The sequence below is a fragment of the Danaus plexippus genome (genome assembly GCF_018135715.1).
Source record: "Danaus plexippus chromosome 3 unlocalized genomic scaffold, MEX_DaPlex mxdp_34, whole genome shotgun sequence".
In the NCBI taxonomy this organism is placed as follows: domain Eukaryota; kingdom Metazoa; phylum Arthropoda; class Insecta; order Lepidoptera; family Nymphalidae; genus Danaus; species Danaus plexippus.
The window spans coordinates 1,000,636-1,015,665 of record NW_026869846.1 but is presented as its reverse complement, the minus strand read 5'-3'; the positions used below and the strand labels follow the sequence as shown (position 1 = coordinate 1,015,665).

The 15,030-nt window shown below is 39.7% G+C and overlaps 1 protein-coding gene across 4 annotated transcripts; it reads right to left on the bottom strand.

Moving 5' to 3' along the window:
- Window positions 1-135: 135 nt before the first annotated feature.
- On the bottom strand, window positions 136-15,009 carry LOC116765278 (dual specificity mitogen-activated protein kinase kinase 7-like). 4 transcript variants are annotated; one of them, XM_061527025.1, is made up of 16 exons: window positions 14,734-15,009; window positions 11,957-12,048; window positions 11,618-11,761; window positions 11,124-11,351; window positions 10,060-10,239; window positions 9,335-9,481; window positions 8,907-8,983; window positions 8,298-8,588; window positions 8,034-8,132; window positions 7,662-7,779; window positions 7,341-7,438; window positions 6,861-6,943; window positions 6,481-6,562; window positions 6,324-6,400; window positions 1,832-1,952; window positions 136-1,731 (listed from the first exon to the last, which is right to left on the bottom strand). In XM_061527025.1, the coding sequence occupies exons 1-16, from the start codon at window positions 14,870-14,872 to the stop codon at window positions 1,617-1,619; spliced, it is 2,091 nt and encodes a 696-aa protein (XP_061383009.1). In that variant the 5' UTR covers window positions 14,873-15,009; the 3' UTR covers window positions 136-1,616. The 4 variants fall into 4 exon arrangements, with proteins under 4 accessions (XP_061383009.1, XP_061383011.1, XP_032510609.2 ...); XM_061527027.1 differs by having other exon boundaries at window positions 1,832-1,880; XM_032654718.2 differs by having other exon boundaries at window positions 7,701-7,779.
- Between the last annotated feature and the right edge of the window lie 21 nt (window positions 15,010-15,030).

Below are 15,030 nucleotides of genomic sequence, written 5' to 3'. Positions count from 1 at the left end.
TTATTCCTTTAAGCAGTTAACCTTTACCAAAGGTCTAATCGAAAGAAAAAATCAAAATTAAACGAAACGTAAGTCGAGAGAAATTAAAATTGAGTAATGATGGAGTGGGTAGTACACTTATCTGAATAAAAGGCGTTATAAAATTTGATCCGCATTTAATACATTACACATTAACATAATAATTACACATGAAAACAAATCCTTTACATAACTCATCAAACTGATCGCTCCGCCGTCGACTAGAGGGCGCCGCTGTCGGGGAACACTCACATAAAAAATATATAGAAAGTGTCACGACTGATCCCCGGACGCCCAGCTACAGCGTCGCATGTGCTCGGTTGGCGTTATTATGCAGCGGAGGCTGACAACGCTTCGTAAAAACACAATCAAGCAAATATTGTATTTATTCAGTTACAATAAGGAACACTTTCATTTAAACGTCATTAAAATCCCGTGCCACTACAGCGTTACTGTCGTCGTAAGTCGACACGTCTGCGTGGCGCTTCTTTAATACTTCTATAAACAGAACAGAGGACCGCGTGATATTAATAATTCGATACTCGACACATTCCAAGCTGAATTTATTTAGTTTGAGAAAACATCTCATCCCATATAAATCGTTATAATTTTATCGTAAACAAAAAATAATAATAATAATCTGTAAATGTCAACACATTTGGAAAGCCCTTTGGTACGGACACTAATTAAAAATGACAACCATTATAAATATTCACTATACATTTGGTACAAAACAAAATATTGTACAAACCCTTTGATGAAAGTGATAATAACGTACTTTGTGCTTTGTTCCTGATAAAAATCATATAAAATAAAGTACTTTCAGACACACTGCCCGCCCTCCAGTGTACTCTATACACGATATTTACAAAACTCATACTAGGTATATCATAATGTACCCACGGCGCGGCAGAGACGGTCACTCAGTTGTACCTAATGACTCGATTAATAAAAATATTTTAAAAGAAAGAAAGTCTGTCAGTTATATTTTATTATAGTCTGTGAAGTTTCTTTCACATCATAGCAAACATTCGACCGCGGCTTCACATGCAAGCTTTGTATTCATACAATTCCATCGGGACCGGTCGGCAGTCGACAAGGAGACCTGACCACCAGGTCTCGACTGATGTTAATGAAAGCTCAATAAATAATAAAAGAAAAGAATTAAAGCCTTATACACACCATATATAAATATAGAGAATGGTACATTCTTTAAAAAATATATATCAGAGAAGTAAAGTAATGATGGTATTCGGTGACAGTGTATTCAAGCCTTATGTGCACCTCCATCTCGCGTTAAGTCAACTTCGCGACTGCTCCGCCGCCGCCGTGCGGTCGGGTCGCCGCTCACAGGTCTCGCCCCGACGGCGCCGGTCGCTCGCCTCACACAATATGTACACACATACATTACAATGACTTATATATTTGGTGACCTTCGACCGCCGTGCTCGGGGCGCTGCGGTCGGCGCGTCGTGTCAGCGGGTAACTTTCTATATAAAGCAGTCTATACTTGTACAGTATTGTCTCCGATTGCATGTAGTTTGCGAAATACTTTAAATCACTCCAGTGTATATTCAAAACTGTCAAATGTCACAACATTACATAACATTTGTATCGATAGTGAAGGGGCGGGGGGGCGCGGCGGCGCGCGGCGGGGGTGCGCGCGGCGGCAGGGGGGACGCGGGGACGCTCCAGCTCTCGTTGGTTCCCCACCTGAGGAAGGACACGTGTGAACGCCCGGCTACATACAGACATACAGACACACAGTTTGACTGTTGGCCATCATTAAGAACGTCTACGCAGTACGACATACCTGTGTTGAGACGGCGCGGTCCCGGCGGCGTGCGGCGGGTCGCGGCGCGCTACAACGTGATGCCACTTGACGTACCCGCTGAGCCGGCGCTTCACCAGCCCCGCGAGCGAGTGCAGCCAGCCTGCGACCACGCGCCCCGGGTTACACACTAACCCCCCGCACCCCTCGCCCCTCACCACTCACCCCGCACCGCGCTGCCCACTCCGGGTCGGGGAGCTCTTCGATGACCCGTGCCTTAGGACTCGACTGTTACAATATCTACGTACAAATGTCACATCGAGGAGCTCCCCGGCGCGTGTAGCCTGGCCGATGTTACTGTGCGATGAGCGAAGCCATGAACGATTGTGATACATGATGACCATGACGCGGAGCACGCGGCCGGCCGGGGACCGCCGGGCAGGGGGCGGAGGGACGGGCCCGGAGCTCCGTCGGCGTGCTTGTTAGCTCGGGTTTAGTGAGCGAGGCGGGCGGAGTGGGGGGAGGGGGGCGAGTGAGCGAAGCAGAGGTACGGACACTAACACACGTGTGTAGGAGACCTTGCATATAACACGTTATCGTAAGTAAAGCAGTCTCTAACGCACGAGTGTTAACGCGCCGCTTGACAAATAGTTTACATACAGATATATTAAGTATACTATCGAGTTCCACATGTGCTTCATCTTAACTAAGCATGGGGAAATAAAATGTTATTCCTTTACTCACCTCCCCGCGTCGGTTCGGAAATTTACCTGTTCATTAATTGAAACTAAATTAACGGTCTCTTCATATTACTCTTTAGCATCGCTGCGACGCCGACCGTTAAGATAGTTCACATCGAGCGTGTATTAATACATTAAGCGTTGTTAGTTCACATACCCTCCATCGTGTCTTTTTAGTCTATATTCATATAATAATTTCCATATATCTACCCCACAGTCTCCACCGGTCTGAAAAAAGCGGAACCGCAAAGCTGAAGCTAAGCTAACAGGGATCACGGAGACCTAACGACGACAGACAATGATGGGGCACCATGAGACATATACAAGGGATGATGTGATATGGCGAATTGATTGTATCCTAATACATATATATATTACGAGTATGTACACTCACATGTTCAAATAAAAGGAATGATAGTGAAAATAAAAACACTAAACGTAATGCTTGCCGAGAAAAATTAAAAACTCTTTGCTGTAATGACGGGTATATTTTTTAACCCTCTAATGCATGAATTTTCTATCGTATTGAAAATTTCAGCTAATTTTAGATTCATATTTAGAACAACAAATATGAAGAAGAAAACTGATTTTGTTATCAGGTGCGGCTGTTATAGGTAAAAAACAATCATCCGCCTCTAGGCGGACGCATGCAGTGAGTAGTATTAAAAAACTTTTCCTTTATTATACATTGAGTGAGACTTTCTGTATTTTACAATTACTATTTGTTATGAAAATCATAAAAGCATGTCTTTGTTGTTGAACTGCACAAAGATAGATTGCATTTAGTGCAGTATGCTTGAGTTTCCGATTTACATTTAGGGTATTTGCACTGCTTCTTGCCAGACCGATCCCTAAAAACGCACCAGTGGCCAATTTGGTCATAACGAATATCATCGGTTGGCAGATAGGCTCGTTTCGCTGTTGGTATCTTTGGTGGCGGTGTCGTATTGGATGGTCGGCCAACGCTTCGTTTTACTGGAATAGTGCCGCACACGCAGAGTGATTCTGCGACTTGTGTTCTGAACGTTGGCAACTCAATTTTATCTGCATGGGGATGCAACCGATGATAAAGTATATAAGCATTCACCATTGCCACGTCGACCATATGATAAAAAATTCGGTTGGTCCATTTCCGGGTTTTCATACGAATATGATAACGGCCTAATAAGCCATCCATCAAATCGACACCCCCCATATGCCGATTATATTCTTTGATGATTTGTGGACAGTCAATGTCATAGTGGGTTTTCTTTTTTCTATCCCAACGTGTTACTTTTGAAATCTGTTTGTTTATGTTTTTAGACGCAAATGGTTTTACTCCAACGTAGGTAGACAATAGGCGCACAGTTTTCGTATCATTCCATAGCACAGAGGATATATCAATACCATATGCAGTACCTACAAACTCTTCTGAGTAACCACGATCAACCTTTTTCTGTTGCAAAATTGCATCGCTAGACAATTTACAGTTGGGTACTCTGTTTACTCGCACAGTTCCCAAACTGTAAATTCCTCTACTTCGGAGATACGTAAGCAGGCCAAGGGACGTGTAGAAATTATCGAAGTATAGGATGTGATTTACGAAATTTGGTATTTGTTTTGACAAGCGAACTACAACATTTGACGCAGCCCCAAGATCTGGCATACCATCAAAAATCACGTTATCTCCGGCACCAGTGTATACTTCGAAAGAGTACGAAAATCCGGAAGTATCACAAAGACAAAAAAATTTGAAGCCCCACTTATGTGGCTTATTGGGCATATATTGGCGCAAATGGGATCCCGTCATTTTTGTGGCACACATTTGTTCATCTACGCACAGCCTAGAAGGCATGGGCACTGATAGAAATCTTTCATTGAAATGTTTTACCAAGGGACGAACTTTATAAAGACGGTCATATCCTGGGTCACCTCGTGTAACTACTGCTGCATTGTCGTTATAATGGAGGTACCGGCGTATTGCTTCAAATCGCAAAACGGGCATTGTTTGGCGAATTGCCTCAAAGGAATTATTTCCCCAATATGATCGCACATTTGGATAGCGATAAACCGACATATACAATAGAATGCCAACAAATTTTCGCAAATCAACGGATTGGACACTGAAGTTTGTTCTTATGTTCTTTTGCCTTGCATACAAATTTGATTGTTCAACAAGATGGTCAAACAGGGCGTCGTTCATAAAGTAACGGAAACATTTATAAGGTGTGTCCAATCTGGTAATCGTCTCCGGTAATTCTTTTTGACCTCTAAAAACCACTTCATTTACATGAAGGTGAAGATTCTTTTTTTTCCAAACAATAGATTTGAATTGTGGAGAATCATTTTTCATGTCTGCAACATCATCCACTACACCGAGAGCTTGAACAACGGGACCGTCTTCTTCTTCTGTTGGCTCCGGGGTACGAGGACGTTTGCGGCGTCGATAGGGTTTCGCGGATTCCTGTACAGCAATTTCTTCTGTGTGGTCAGGCATAAGCGAAATTATTTCTTCATTTTGATCAAGTTGCTCTGGAACAATCGGACAAATTGTTGACACTGCACTGCCCGATTCTGTTGTATTAGTAGGTATTTCCGTTTTCTGAGATTCGTCAGTGAGTGGTTCCAATTCATCTTCAGTATGCATGAAATCAAGATTTGGGGCGCCTTGATCGCTATCAACGTCGTCATCGTTGTCATCGTCTGTCCCTTCATCATCAGTAGGAATATTATCTAGCAATTGCCAGATCTCCTCTTCACCCATTTCAGATAATTTTATGAAATCTTTACGCATTTGGTTTGCCATATCTGAAAATATATACTTTATCTACCGCATACCAACACAAGTCAAAAATATTGTAGCTCGTCGAAAGAAATTTTTATTTTGAGTCACATGCATAAGTCCGCCTAAAGACGGGGTCCTCAAATGGGCCCAAAGAAGGACACCAAATTTGATTCGACTCCACTCAAATGAAGAAATGTATAATAAAGGTATCTAGTCACTCACCAATAATTTTTTCTGCTTCAACCGAAGTTCCACAAACGTATAATTATTACACAAAGATTGGACATTCACGCAGAACAATTTATGCATGTAACCTCACCACTTGTCCGCAAACATGTGACTGAATCCGCTCGACCACGTTTCATGGCATGATCCCCTCCATACCAACAAAATTCACGTATACCTATTAGTAACCTCTAGGCGGTGTTATGCAGATTGGCAAGTAAATTTACATACAGAGCAAGTTACAAGAGTGTGGTTTTATGTCCGCCTCAAGGCGGTTGAATGCATTAGAGGGTTAAATAGCCGTGACTGGTGTGTTCGTGTCATCCAGCCGACGAATGCTCCAATCATTCATTCGTTCGTTCTTTAGCACGGTCGCGACGGTGTACATACTAGACATACAATCAGTTCCCAATCGACCGCGGCGTCGAGTGACAAGCGCAGCTATACACTGATAAGGTACTAACATCACAGGCTGGCTGCCCTCGTACAAATATACACAAAACATGAAAGAGAAGACGTTCACATAAAATATTATTTCACTGGAGAACATTCGTCATAAAAATTGTTTTATTAATGTATATAGTGAATCGATATGCTGAACCCTGCTTCAGAATCATCGTATAAACATTTTAAAACTACACAAAGGTTCAACGACCTCGGCATTGGTAGAATAGCGTTTGTTGTACTATTGTTAAAATAATAATCACTGTAGCATCAATAACCTACGCCCACCACCATCGATGTGGGAGCCATGCCGACTGTGGACGGCTGGCGGTGGTGGTATGTACGTGTAAGGTCAACTCACCCTGGTCGTCGTGTTTGTCGCGGTATCCGTTGCGTAGTTCTGCGCGCGTCAGACTTCTACTGCGGCCTTCTGATAACCTTTATAACGTACGAACCATCAATGTCATAGAACCGCCTAAAGCTAAATAGTTATTTATCCAAATCGAGCCGTGTGTCACCTGTCGTTACTCAACAGCAGCGGTGAGGGAGGGTGCAGACGGTCGTGGAGCGGGGGCGGCTCTAACTCCACGCTGCCGTTCGCTGTAAGTCAATATTTCGTATCATAGTAAGTCACTTTGGTATTTAATTTAAGATTTTAACTCAATGACCTAAATAACAATTAAGTATAATAGACTGAAAATAATTTATCTTTTTGACGCGGCTTTTCGATTTATTTTCTTTTAATCACACCCATGCTATAAATTAACGATAATATATATATATTGTAAAACAGACGTCTTCGTTAAATTCATAATTTTCGTCACACAAACGCGTTTGGAACTCATATATATTATTTCTGTGTGTATTTCTCTCATGTATACTTTGCAGAGACAGTTACCGTCGTGGCCCAGCATGTGGTGATGTCTGCTGGTCCGCGGCGGGGGCTCGGGCGACCTCCCCGTGCTGTGCTCGCGACTCAGACTGGAACAGGACCACGAAAACGATGCTACATATACATGTTCTAAGCAGATCGGCTGAATGGGTTTGATCTTTGCCTTCTAATTTTTACGTGCATAATACATTATCATTACTTAATGTATGTGTGTTTTTTTTATTTACATATAGAAAAAATAAAAAAGAATGAATTTTAACGGTTACATAAAAAAATACAAGTTCAAAATTTTGTAATATGAAATAATTTACATACAATTTTAGGACGGAAGAAACACAGAAGCACAAGAAACATAGGTTACATATAAAACTGCAGTATGTTATTTTTTTTTAATTATTGAATATAATATGTTAGTGAATAGATCTTGAGTAGAGTTGGGTTATGAAATAAAATATATGCGCCGGTAGTGTATAATGTGTGAGGTACCTGCGGTGTCTCGTGGAGTGCAGGTCCACGCGGGACTTCCTCTGCTGGTTCTGGTGATAGAACCGCTGCAGCACTATAGGGCTGGTGTTGCCGGAGCTCTGGAACGATAACACCTACACTCAATTCATATATTTTAAAATCTTCTACTGCAAAATTGACATAAATTCTTCAGAATACGAGTATCAGGTCCTTATGAAACTTAAAAATAAAAACATTGAAATGTGCTTTCAAACACAAAAATACAAAATTGGCAAGTTTTATCATAATCAGGCTGACTTTATATTGTTGCAGTCAATTAAAAATGTTTAGAATTATTCAAACTTCGTATATGTCTGTCTGTATGTATGTGACGTCACGTACAGACGGTGACGCCCTCCAGCGGTTGTCGGTGGAGACGCGTCGGACCGGCGTCGGCGGCGACACGCACGCCTCTATCGTCCTGTAAACACGTTATTGTAGTACAGGATCACTATCATTATAAACGCTTTTCATATAACATATATTTTTTCTTTATCTCATAGTTTTCCTTATATTTTTTTCCGACATAATTCCTGATACTCAAGGTAAGCTTGTCGTTACCGCTTATTGGCTTTAGGTTCCCTTTTGTACATACATAACAGTAATAAAAAAAAATAGGTATTTTATTATTTTACAAGGAGATATTATATGAATATAGTGAACATTAGTCGTCACCTGCGCCTCGGGTAAGGTGAGTGATTTGAAAGGTCTGCCTCCAGGCTGGCGGGCTGCGAACTGCTGCCGCCGGCGCTCGCGGGTGTAGCCCACCACGCTCTATACATGTTCAGAAGAAACATCTCAATCCGTTGGTCATACATATATATTATCCCCAATAAATACATATTCCCACAACATCTGTCCACCAGGACACTATCTATAATATAATATTGCATTTATAATACAATGTGAGAAATTCAATATATTGAACACGCAAAGTACCTGGCTGGGGTCGGCGTGGCCTGATCCGGGGTCCAGTACTGCGAACTGGTCACGAAATTTCTTACAGGCTGTGGGGTCACCGGCGTCTCCACTCCGTTACTGGTCGAGTTGATGGACTGCGAGGAGCCCGAGCCCGAGCTGGATTTCGACTGCATGCTAGTGTTGGTCCCCGTCAGCGGCAGGGAGCTGTACCACGCGCCCACCGACACGGAGCTGCGGGCGGACTTCACTACGAACGGATGCTCCAACAGCTTCACGTACTTCGGCCGCTGGCGGTAGTTCTTTGTCAGACTGGAACGATACGTATCGCATATAAACAACCTTATCACCGACATGAGCGGTGCGCCGGCAAACAAGGAAATCCTTGGCAGTAGATGATAAATAACAGGACCAACTGACAGACACTCACATCTCGTCCGCCCGTGATCACGGTTGATGAAAAGTAAACGAAACGTCGGGAGTATGTAGTTTTTAAAATAATAAAATACGCGTAGTAATCCGAAAAATATTAGTTTCATTTAAATGAATAATCGCGGAAGTTTAGATCTCATTAAGTTTATCGTTCTTGATACTGCTGTAGAGATACTGCTGTAGAGAGACTGCACTCACCACTGTGATACGAAAGATTTGAACTCCGGAGTGAAGTCACTGTCTTCGGGTAATTGCGGCGGATCGTCAGCTATCACCTGGACACGTTATGTTAGGAGGAGAAATTAATAATGTATACATCAATAGCTGATATGTGTAATGTATATGACAACTGTGGTAGAGCGGCAGCGCCGTCTATACTCTGTGACACGCATACATGTGGTATTACAAAAAAACTTTCTTTCACACCGGGTCACGGGGAGTTATTGGAACATTATAACCTTTATACGGTAGAAAGTTTCATAAAAAATTAAGGATCTATGCAAAGAGAGATATATCCCAAAGATATAACTTCAAAAATATTTCGTATGTCTACAGAAGTAAGGTTATCTTTTGTACACTCTAACTAGTGCTGTATGGTGTGAGTATGTCGTGTTTCGGTTCCGTACCCTGGTGAGCACCTCGAAGTCGTTCTGGCAGTCCCTGTACGGGAACACTCCCGTCGCGAGCTCCACCAGCGAGATGCCCAGCGACCACACGTCCGCGCGGATGTCGTAGTCCGGTCGACTCGGGTCCGGGGGGTCGATACGCTCCGGCTATATGCGACAGTTATAATATGACTTTGTAACGCAAGTATTATTTCACTGCTTGTATAGCAGCCGGCACGTAGCTTGGCGAAAGTACAGGCGCAGAACGCGTTGTTTAAGTGACAGGTATGATGCGGGACGCGGGGGCTGTGACGGCACAGTCCCGTGCCCGTGATTGGCTGTTCGTTCCCGAGTACACTTGCGAGCACTTACATTCGACTTGTTGTTTTTGTCACTATTACCATTTTTTGATATTGATAACCATGAAAAGGAACAATTTTTTGTTGCATTTGTGTACAAAAGTTATCCCCACTACGCCTATACCTTGCCAAGTTACGTGCCGGTTACTGTACCTGTTAAGAGAAAAAAGCAACGTCCCGTAAGAGTCCATCACTATCCAATAATAATATGAAAATTTATATTGAAATCCAATGGGCGATTAATAAAAACAATCTCTCCAGTCTGCAACTAATCACAATGATTACGATGACAGTCGACTCACAAACCCCAACACATGCTTTGTAACTATTCATTGCTCTTATCCACAGACGCGCACGCGGGCGCTACACCCGGTGCGGGAGCCGTACCGCCATGTAAGCCGCGCAGCCGGCGCTCCTCGTCTTGGCCTTGGAGTCGACCAGCCGGCCGCTGATGCCGAAGTCGCAGAGCTTGACGTTCCCGCGCTCGTCCAACAAGATGTTGCTGGGCTTCACGTCGCGGTGGATCACGCCGTGGGTGTCCTTCAGGTACGACAGGGCGTTCACCGTCTGGAGGAGTGCCAACAGAATTATATATACATTAATTTCTACTGGAGAGTACTCGACTGTTCATTCAGCTGATAGTAAACGGAAGAAAAGTAGACGTCACCGTCTAAATCAGTAAGAAATTGCCTCTAGAATTGTCGAAAACCTAAATATAATTAAACGGAAATGCAGATGCGGACAAAGTGTTTCAATTCTTTGGTTGTCGGGAGATACTGCGAGGAGAAAAAATAAGGCGAGTTCAGTCGTGGTATATGAGTAACGAGTACATTGTTACTAATCGAGGAAATCTATTGAATATCCTTAATATTTGTGAGGCGAACGCCTACTCAAATGATTTGTGTGTCAAGTCAAGTGACACGGAATATGCCCGTGGCTGGCGGCTGATTGTCATACTTATTATTTTAAATCACTTTATAAGTTTCTCTGAACTCAATTCCGAAGACGGAATTGCGAGAGGAACTTATTAACCTATTTGTTTCCTGATACATAATATAGAAAATGTTAGAAACAAATATTTAGCCACTTCGCTATATAGCACGATTCTATTATAGTTTCCTAGGGCTAGTATTTTGTAGTTCCTAATTATATAATTGACGGTTGATTAAACCTATACACCCTGTATACTTGTATAGTCAATATTCGTTGTCTCGCGTCATTTACGGCTTATTTGATATTTATAAGCAAGGTTAAATAGAAGAAAATAAGAATACAGAAATGTTAACATTGCTTTTAGTGATACCAGACAGAGACGAACGACAGATACATTATTCAGCGATGAAACAATCTATGTTATATAGACAGAATTAAATTATAGTTCCTTGACACACCCTGTATATATACATACATGATGAAAAAATGTACATATAAATATAAAGCCCAAAACTGACCGCTACGGTGACCTTCCCCAGGATGGTCTCCGGTATGGGAGCGCCGAGTCTCTTCAGCAGCTTGTCGAAGCAGGACGCCATCAGTTCCATACAGATCCATACATCAGCGTCCGTCACGAAGCAGCCGAGGCACCTCACTATGTACGGACAGTCGTGGGAGCGGACCACCACATCCAGGTCCATCAGAATACGCTTCGTCTCCTCCGAGTTGCCGGAGCGACGCATTTGCTGTTTGTTATCATTCATTAGTCACACGTCCTTATGGACACTATACACATATCAAAGATATTTAAAACGCAATACAACAAAAATTACATTAATTTTAATTAATAACAGATTATAACGCGTAACCTCCTGACATAATTTAGGTACGTACATACATATATATATATATATATAATGTATTAAATAAAAGTCTCTCTAGAGCTTTTTGTTTTGTTTTGTTTGAATGAAAGTAATAAAACTCTTCATTAATGAGTATTCATCACACTAACCTTCACAGCAATAACAGCTGCCGAAGGCTTGTGCAGCATCTTGACAACGTGGCCGCAGGTGCCGCTGCCCAGTTCGCCCAGCTGTTGCAGCTCATCGATATGAGATCTGTACTCCACGCCGCCCACGTTAAGTTTGCCACTCACCTGTATATAATGAATTATTTTAATTTTATCTTTGCTCTGTCAACCAATGAAACAAGATAAATGTTGTAAACAAATTATCTTGTACTGATTGACTGTACATAGAAAATTTGTATCACCAATGGAGCCAAAGAAAAAGGAGCGAGTATGTTATGATTTTTTATGTTAAAATATTAAATTTAATAACAAAACTATTACCTTGTAGACCTCCCGCATTCTGTATTCAGTGTCAGAGGCTTGCGGTGATCTCGGTGGAAAAGCAGGTATGTCTCTCGCTGAGAACATGAGTGCTGAAAATAATATTATTATATGTATTTATAGAGTTATATTCAAGACGACGAAAAATCAGGTGCAAATCTTCTTAGAGAAAAAATATTTAGTGTAAAATGAAATAATCTATAAAAATAGCTTTACATCACTAGCAACAGAATAATCTAAGTGTATTTTTTATGAAAACTTAGTAAAGTTTGTCAGTTTGACAAATTATTGTATTATATAACAGTAATATTTAAAATTTAAGTAAAGGTTAGTACATATAAGTGATAAATACTTAAATATAAAATATGTATGAGCATTTGTTAGAACTGGTATGATCTCATAACATACGTATGATGAGATATAAACTGATGATGGGCCGGGAACAGATCTCCGAGGCCAAAACGAAACAAACATACAATAGGATCAGAGATATAAAAAAAAGTGTTTTTGAATTTTTCTATAGCTAAATATAAATAAATAACAATTTAAATGAAAAAGAACATTGTCTATGACGCTGGATATTTGCTAAAAATAAAATAATTAATACCTCGACCTCTGTGGTGCAAAAACATATATATCGTTCAATTATATGCACACACGAAAACTTCATGCTGTGATCAAAACTATGCTGTTTTAACATTACTATAGTAATTAATCTAAGCTATTCTGAATCTGGTGGCACTAATTAATTAGACTTAATTGAGATGCTGTATTCATTTTGTGCTGGATGATCTCATCTATCAAAGACGAGAAAGAAAGAAACACCTTATCTTGCTTTGAAATAGGAGACTTCCTTTGATAAGATAAAAGTTAGCAAAAGTTAGATTTATACCGGCTCATGAGGCTGCTGTTGTCCAAAAGGAACAACAAAATGGGAAACAACAGACAAAACAATAGAAAATGTGATCACAACAAATTGTTTCTTAGACTTTCTTGACTACATCAACACACATCAAGACTCTATGCATCAGCAATGTTTTATACTAGGCTTAAAACAAATATGCAAACAGTATTGGATCCCGGAATTAAAAAGTTTCCCCGCTTACTGATACTGTTGAACAGGAATACAAAAAACATATAAAATATAGAAATAAAAAAAAAAACAAGCACAGGTCTTTTGTAAATATCTCAATTATAATTTTTTTAACACGCCTGTTGTGACATATTCAAAACGCAATCTAATTATTATTGCAAAAGAAAAATATTCCTGCGGTCAAATTCAAAATGGTTTAGCACAGGACTTAGTACTTTACCAAGCCAACAATATTCATAAATGACAGAAAAAAAAAGGAAAATTTACATTACTATTAGTTAGAGTGAATCAAAAGGTTAAAAGCATTGAATGTGAACTAATTATATTAATGTTAAGAAGTTTCTGTCGGTTCATTAAATTTTTCACTCCTTAAAGTCACTAAGTCACTGCCTGTATTTTCCCAGGCCTGTTGCCTTCGAAAAACTCCTAGTTATTGAAACAATATGTAAAAGTGCAATGAAGGTGTGCCTGACTTTAAGATCATATCATGCTCTAAATAAATTAGTATTACCTTTATGTTAAAGTTTAAATAAAAGAAATATAGGAACTGTGACAATGAAATCTTTGCCACTATTATGAAATAAACAAATATATAACTTAAGTTAAATAACCAGTAACCAGGTTCTTTTTTAAGTTAAACGCACAAATATATAAAATAAATAACCGTCCACAATTATTCAGAGATATGAGAGCAAAATTATACAGAACTTATTGAAAGCATGTAATATATGCTCATGATAACACAAAACAACAAAGGGACAGTAATTACGGACATTTAATAAGAGGTACCATCAGCTCTCACAGTAAAACTTCCAAAATCTTATAGACAGGAAGCCAAAAAGGGTTTTTGATAGGGAATAGAATAGGCTCGCATATATGATAGTCGAGAAAGCAAAATATAATCTTATAACTATACAAAAGTTACAAAACAATGGCAGATTTATAATAATTTTAATAGAACACTGAATCTTTAAGAACTTCAAGGTTAGTTTTGTTGATGTTACTGAAACAAATGAAGTTATAATCCCCGGCCCATATCTAAATATTCAAATCATTTTGATAATATGGAAAAGCTAAATAGCTAAATATTTGCATACTCAGGTGTTATATTTAAAAAAATATATAAATCTATGATAGTACTTCATCAAAACCTGGAGCCATTAAAATCTGCTAAATTACATTATAAATTACTGCTTAAATATGGTTTTCTGTACAGATCTAGACACATATAGTATTGTTTTACCACAGCATATATCGTTGAGACTTAACACCTTAGAGAGATTCTGTTCGCAATTATTAATAACAAAGTTGAAATTCTAGTTTATAGAATTAACATACATAAACGAAGTGTACTCCATAAAACGTATTTAATAATATAAAATTTACGATTTTAAAAGTTATGAGACAAACTAAAATCACATTAACCTTATGTATTTACTTCCAATTAAAATGAGACTTGCATAATATTCAGAACTTCATCAAGGTTAGACAATAAAAAAAGTGTATTCTCTATAAAGCTTATAAATATAATGATAACCTTTAAGAGTAACTTAAAGGTAGAGGATCAAAACAAATTAGATCAAAACAAATTGTTTAATAATACAGTGGTATGCAAGGTTATCAAAGATTTTTTGACTACATAAAGCTGTCAGTTGGGATTGTTCTATAAACTACTGATACTTACGGGGCCTGGGTCTTCGAGTACTCCTGGGAGCCCCGAGACCACCTTCATTATGAAAAGCACCCTCTCTTCGAATACGCAATTCATTTTGTAAACGGTCTTGCAAACCCTTCAGTCTTCCTTCAATTGTACTATCTGACATTATTATAACTAAAATTGTTCACTTATCACATTGAAACACTTAATACCTATCATTTATAAAAATTATTTACACAGAAGTAAAGTCAAAAAGCAGCAGTTCAAAGATTTCTTTTTTTTCCATCAAACTCTACCTGTCGTTCGGTCATTTTTGTCTATTTG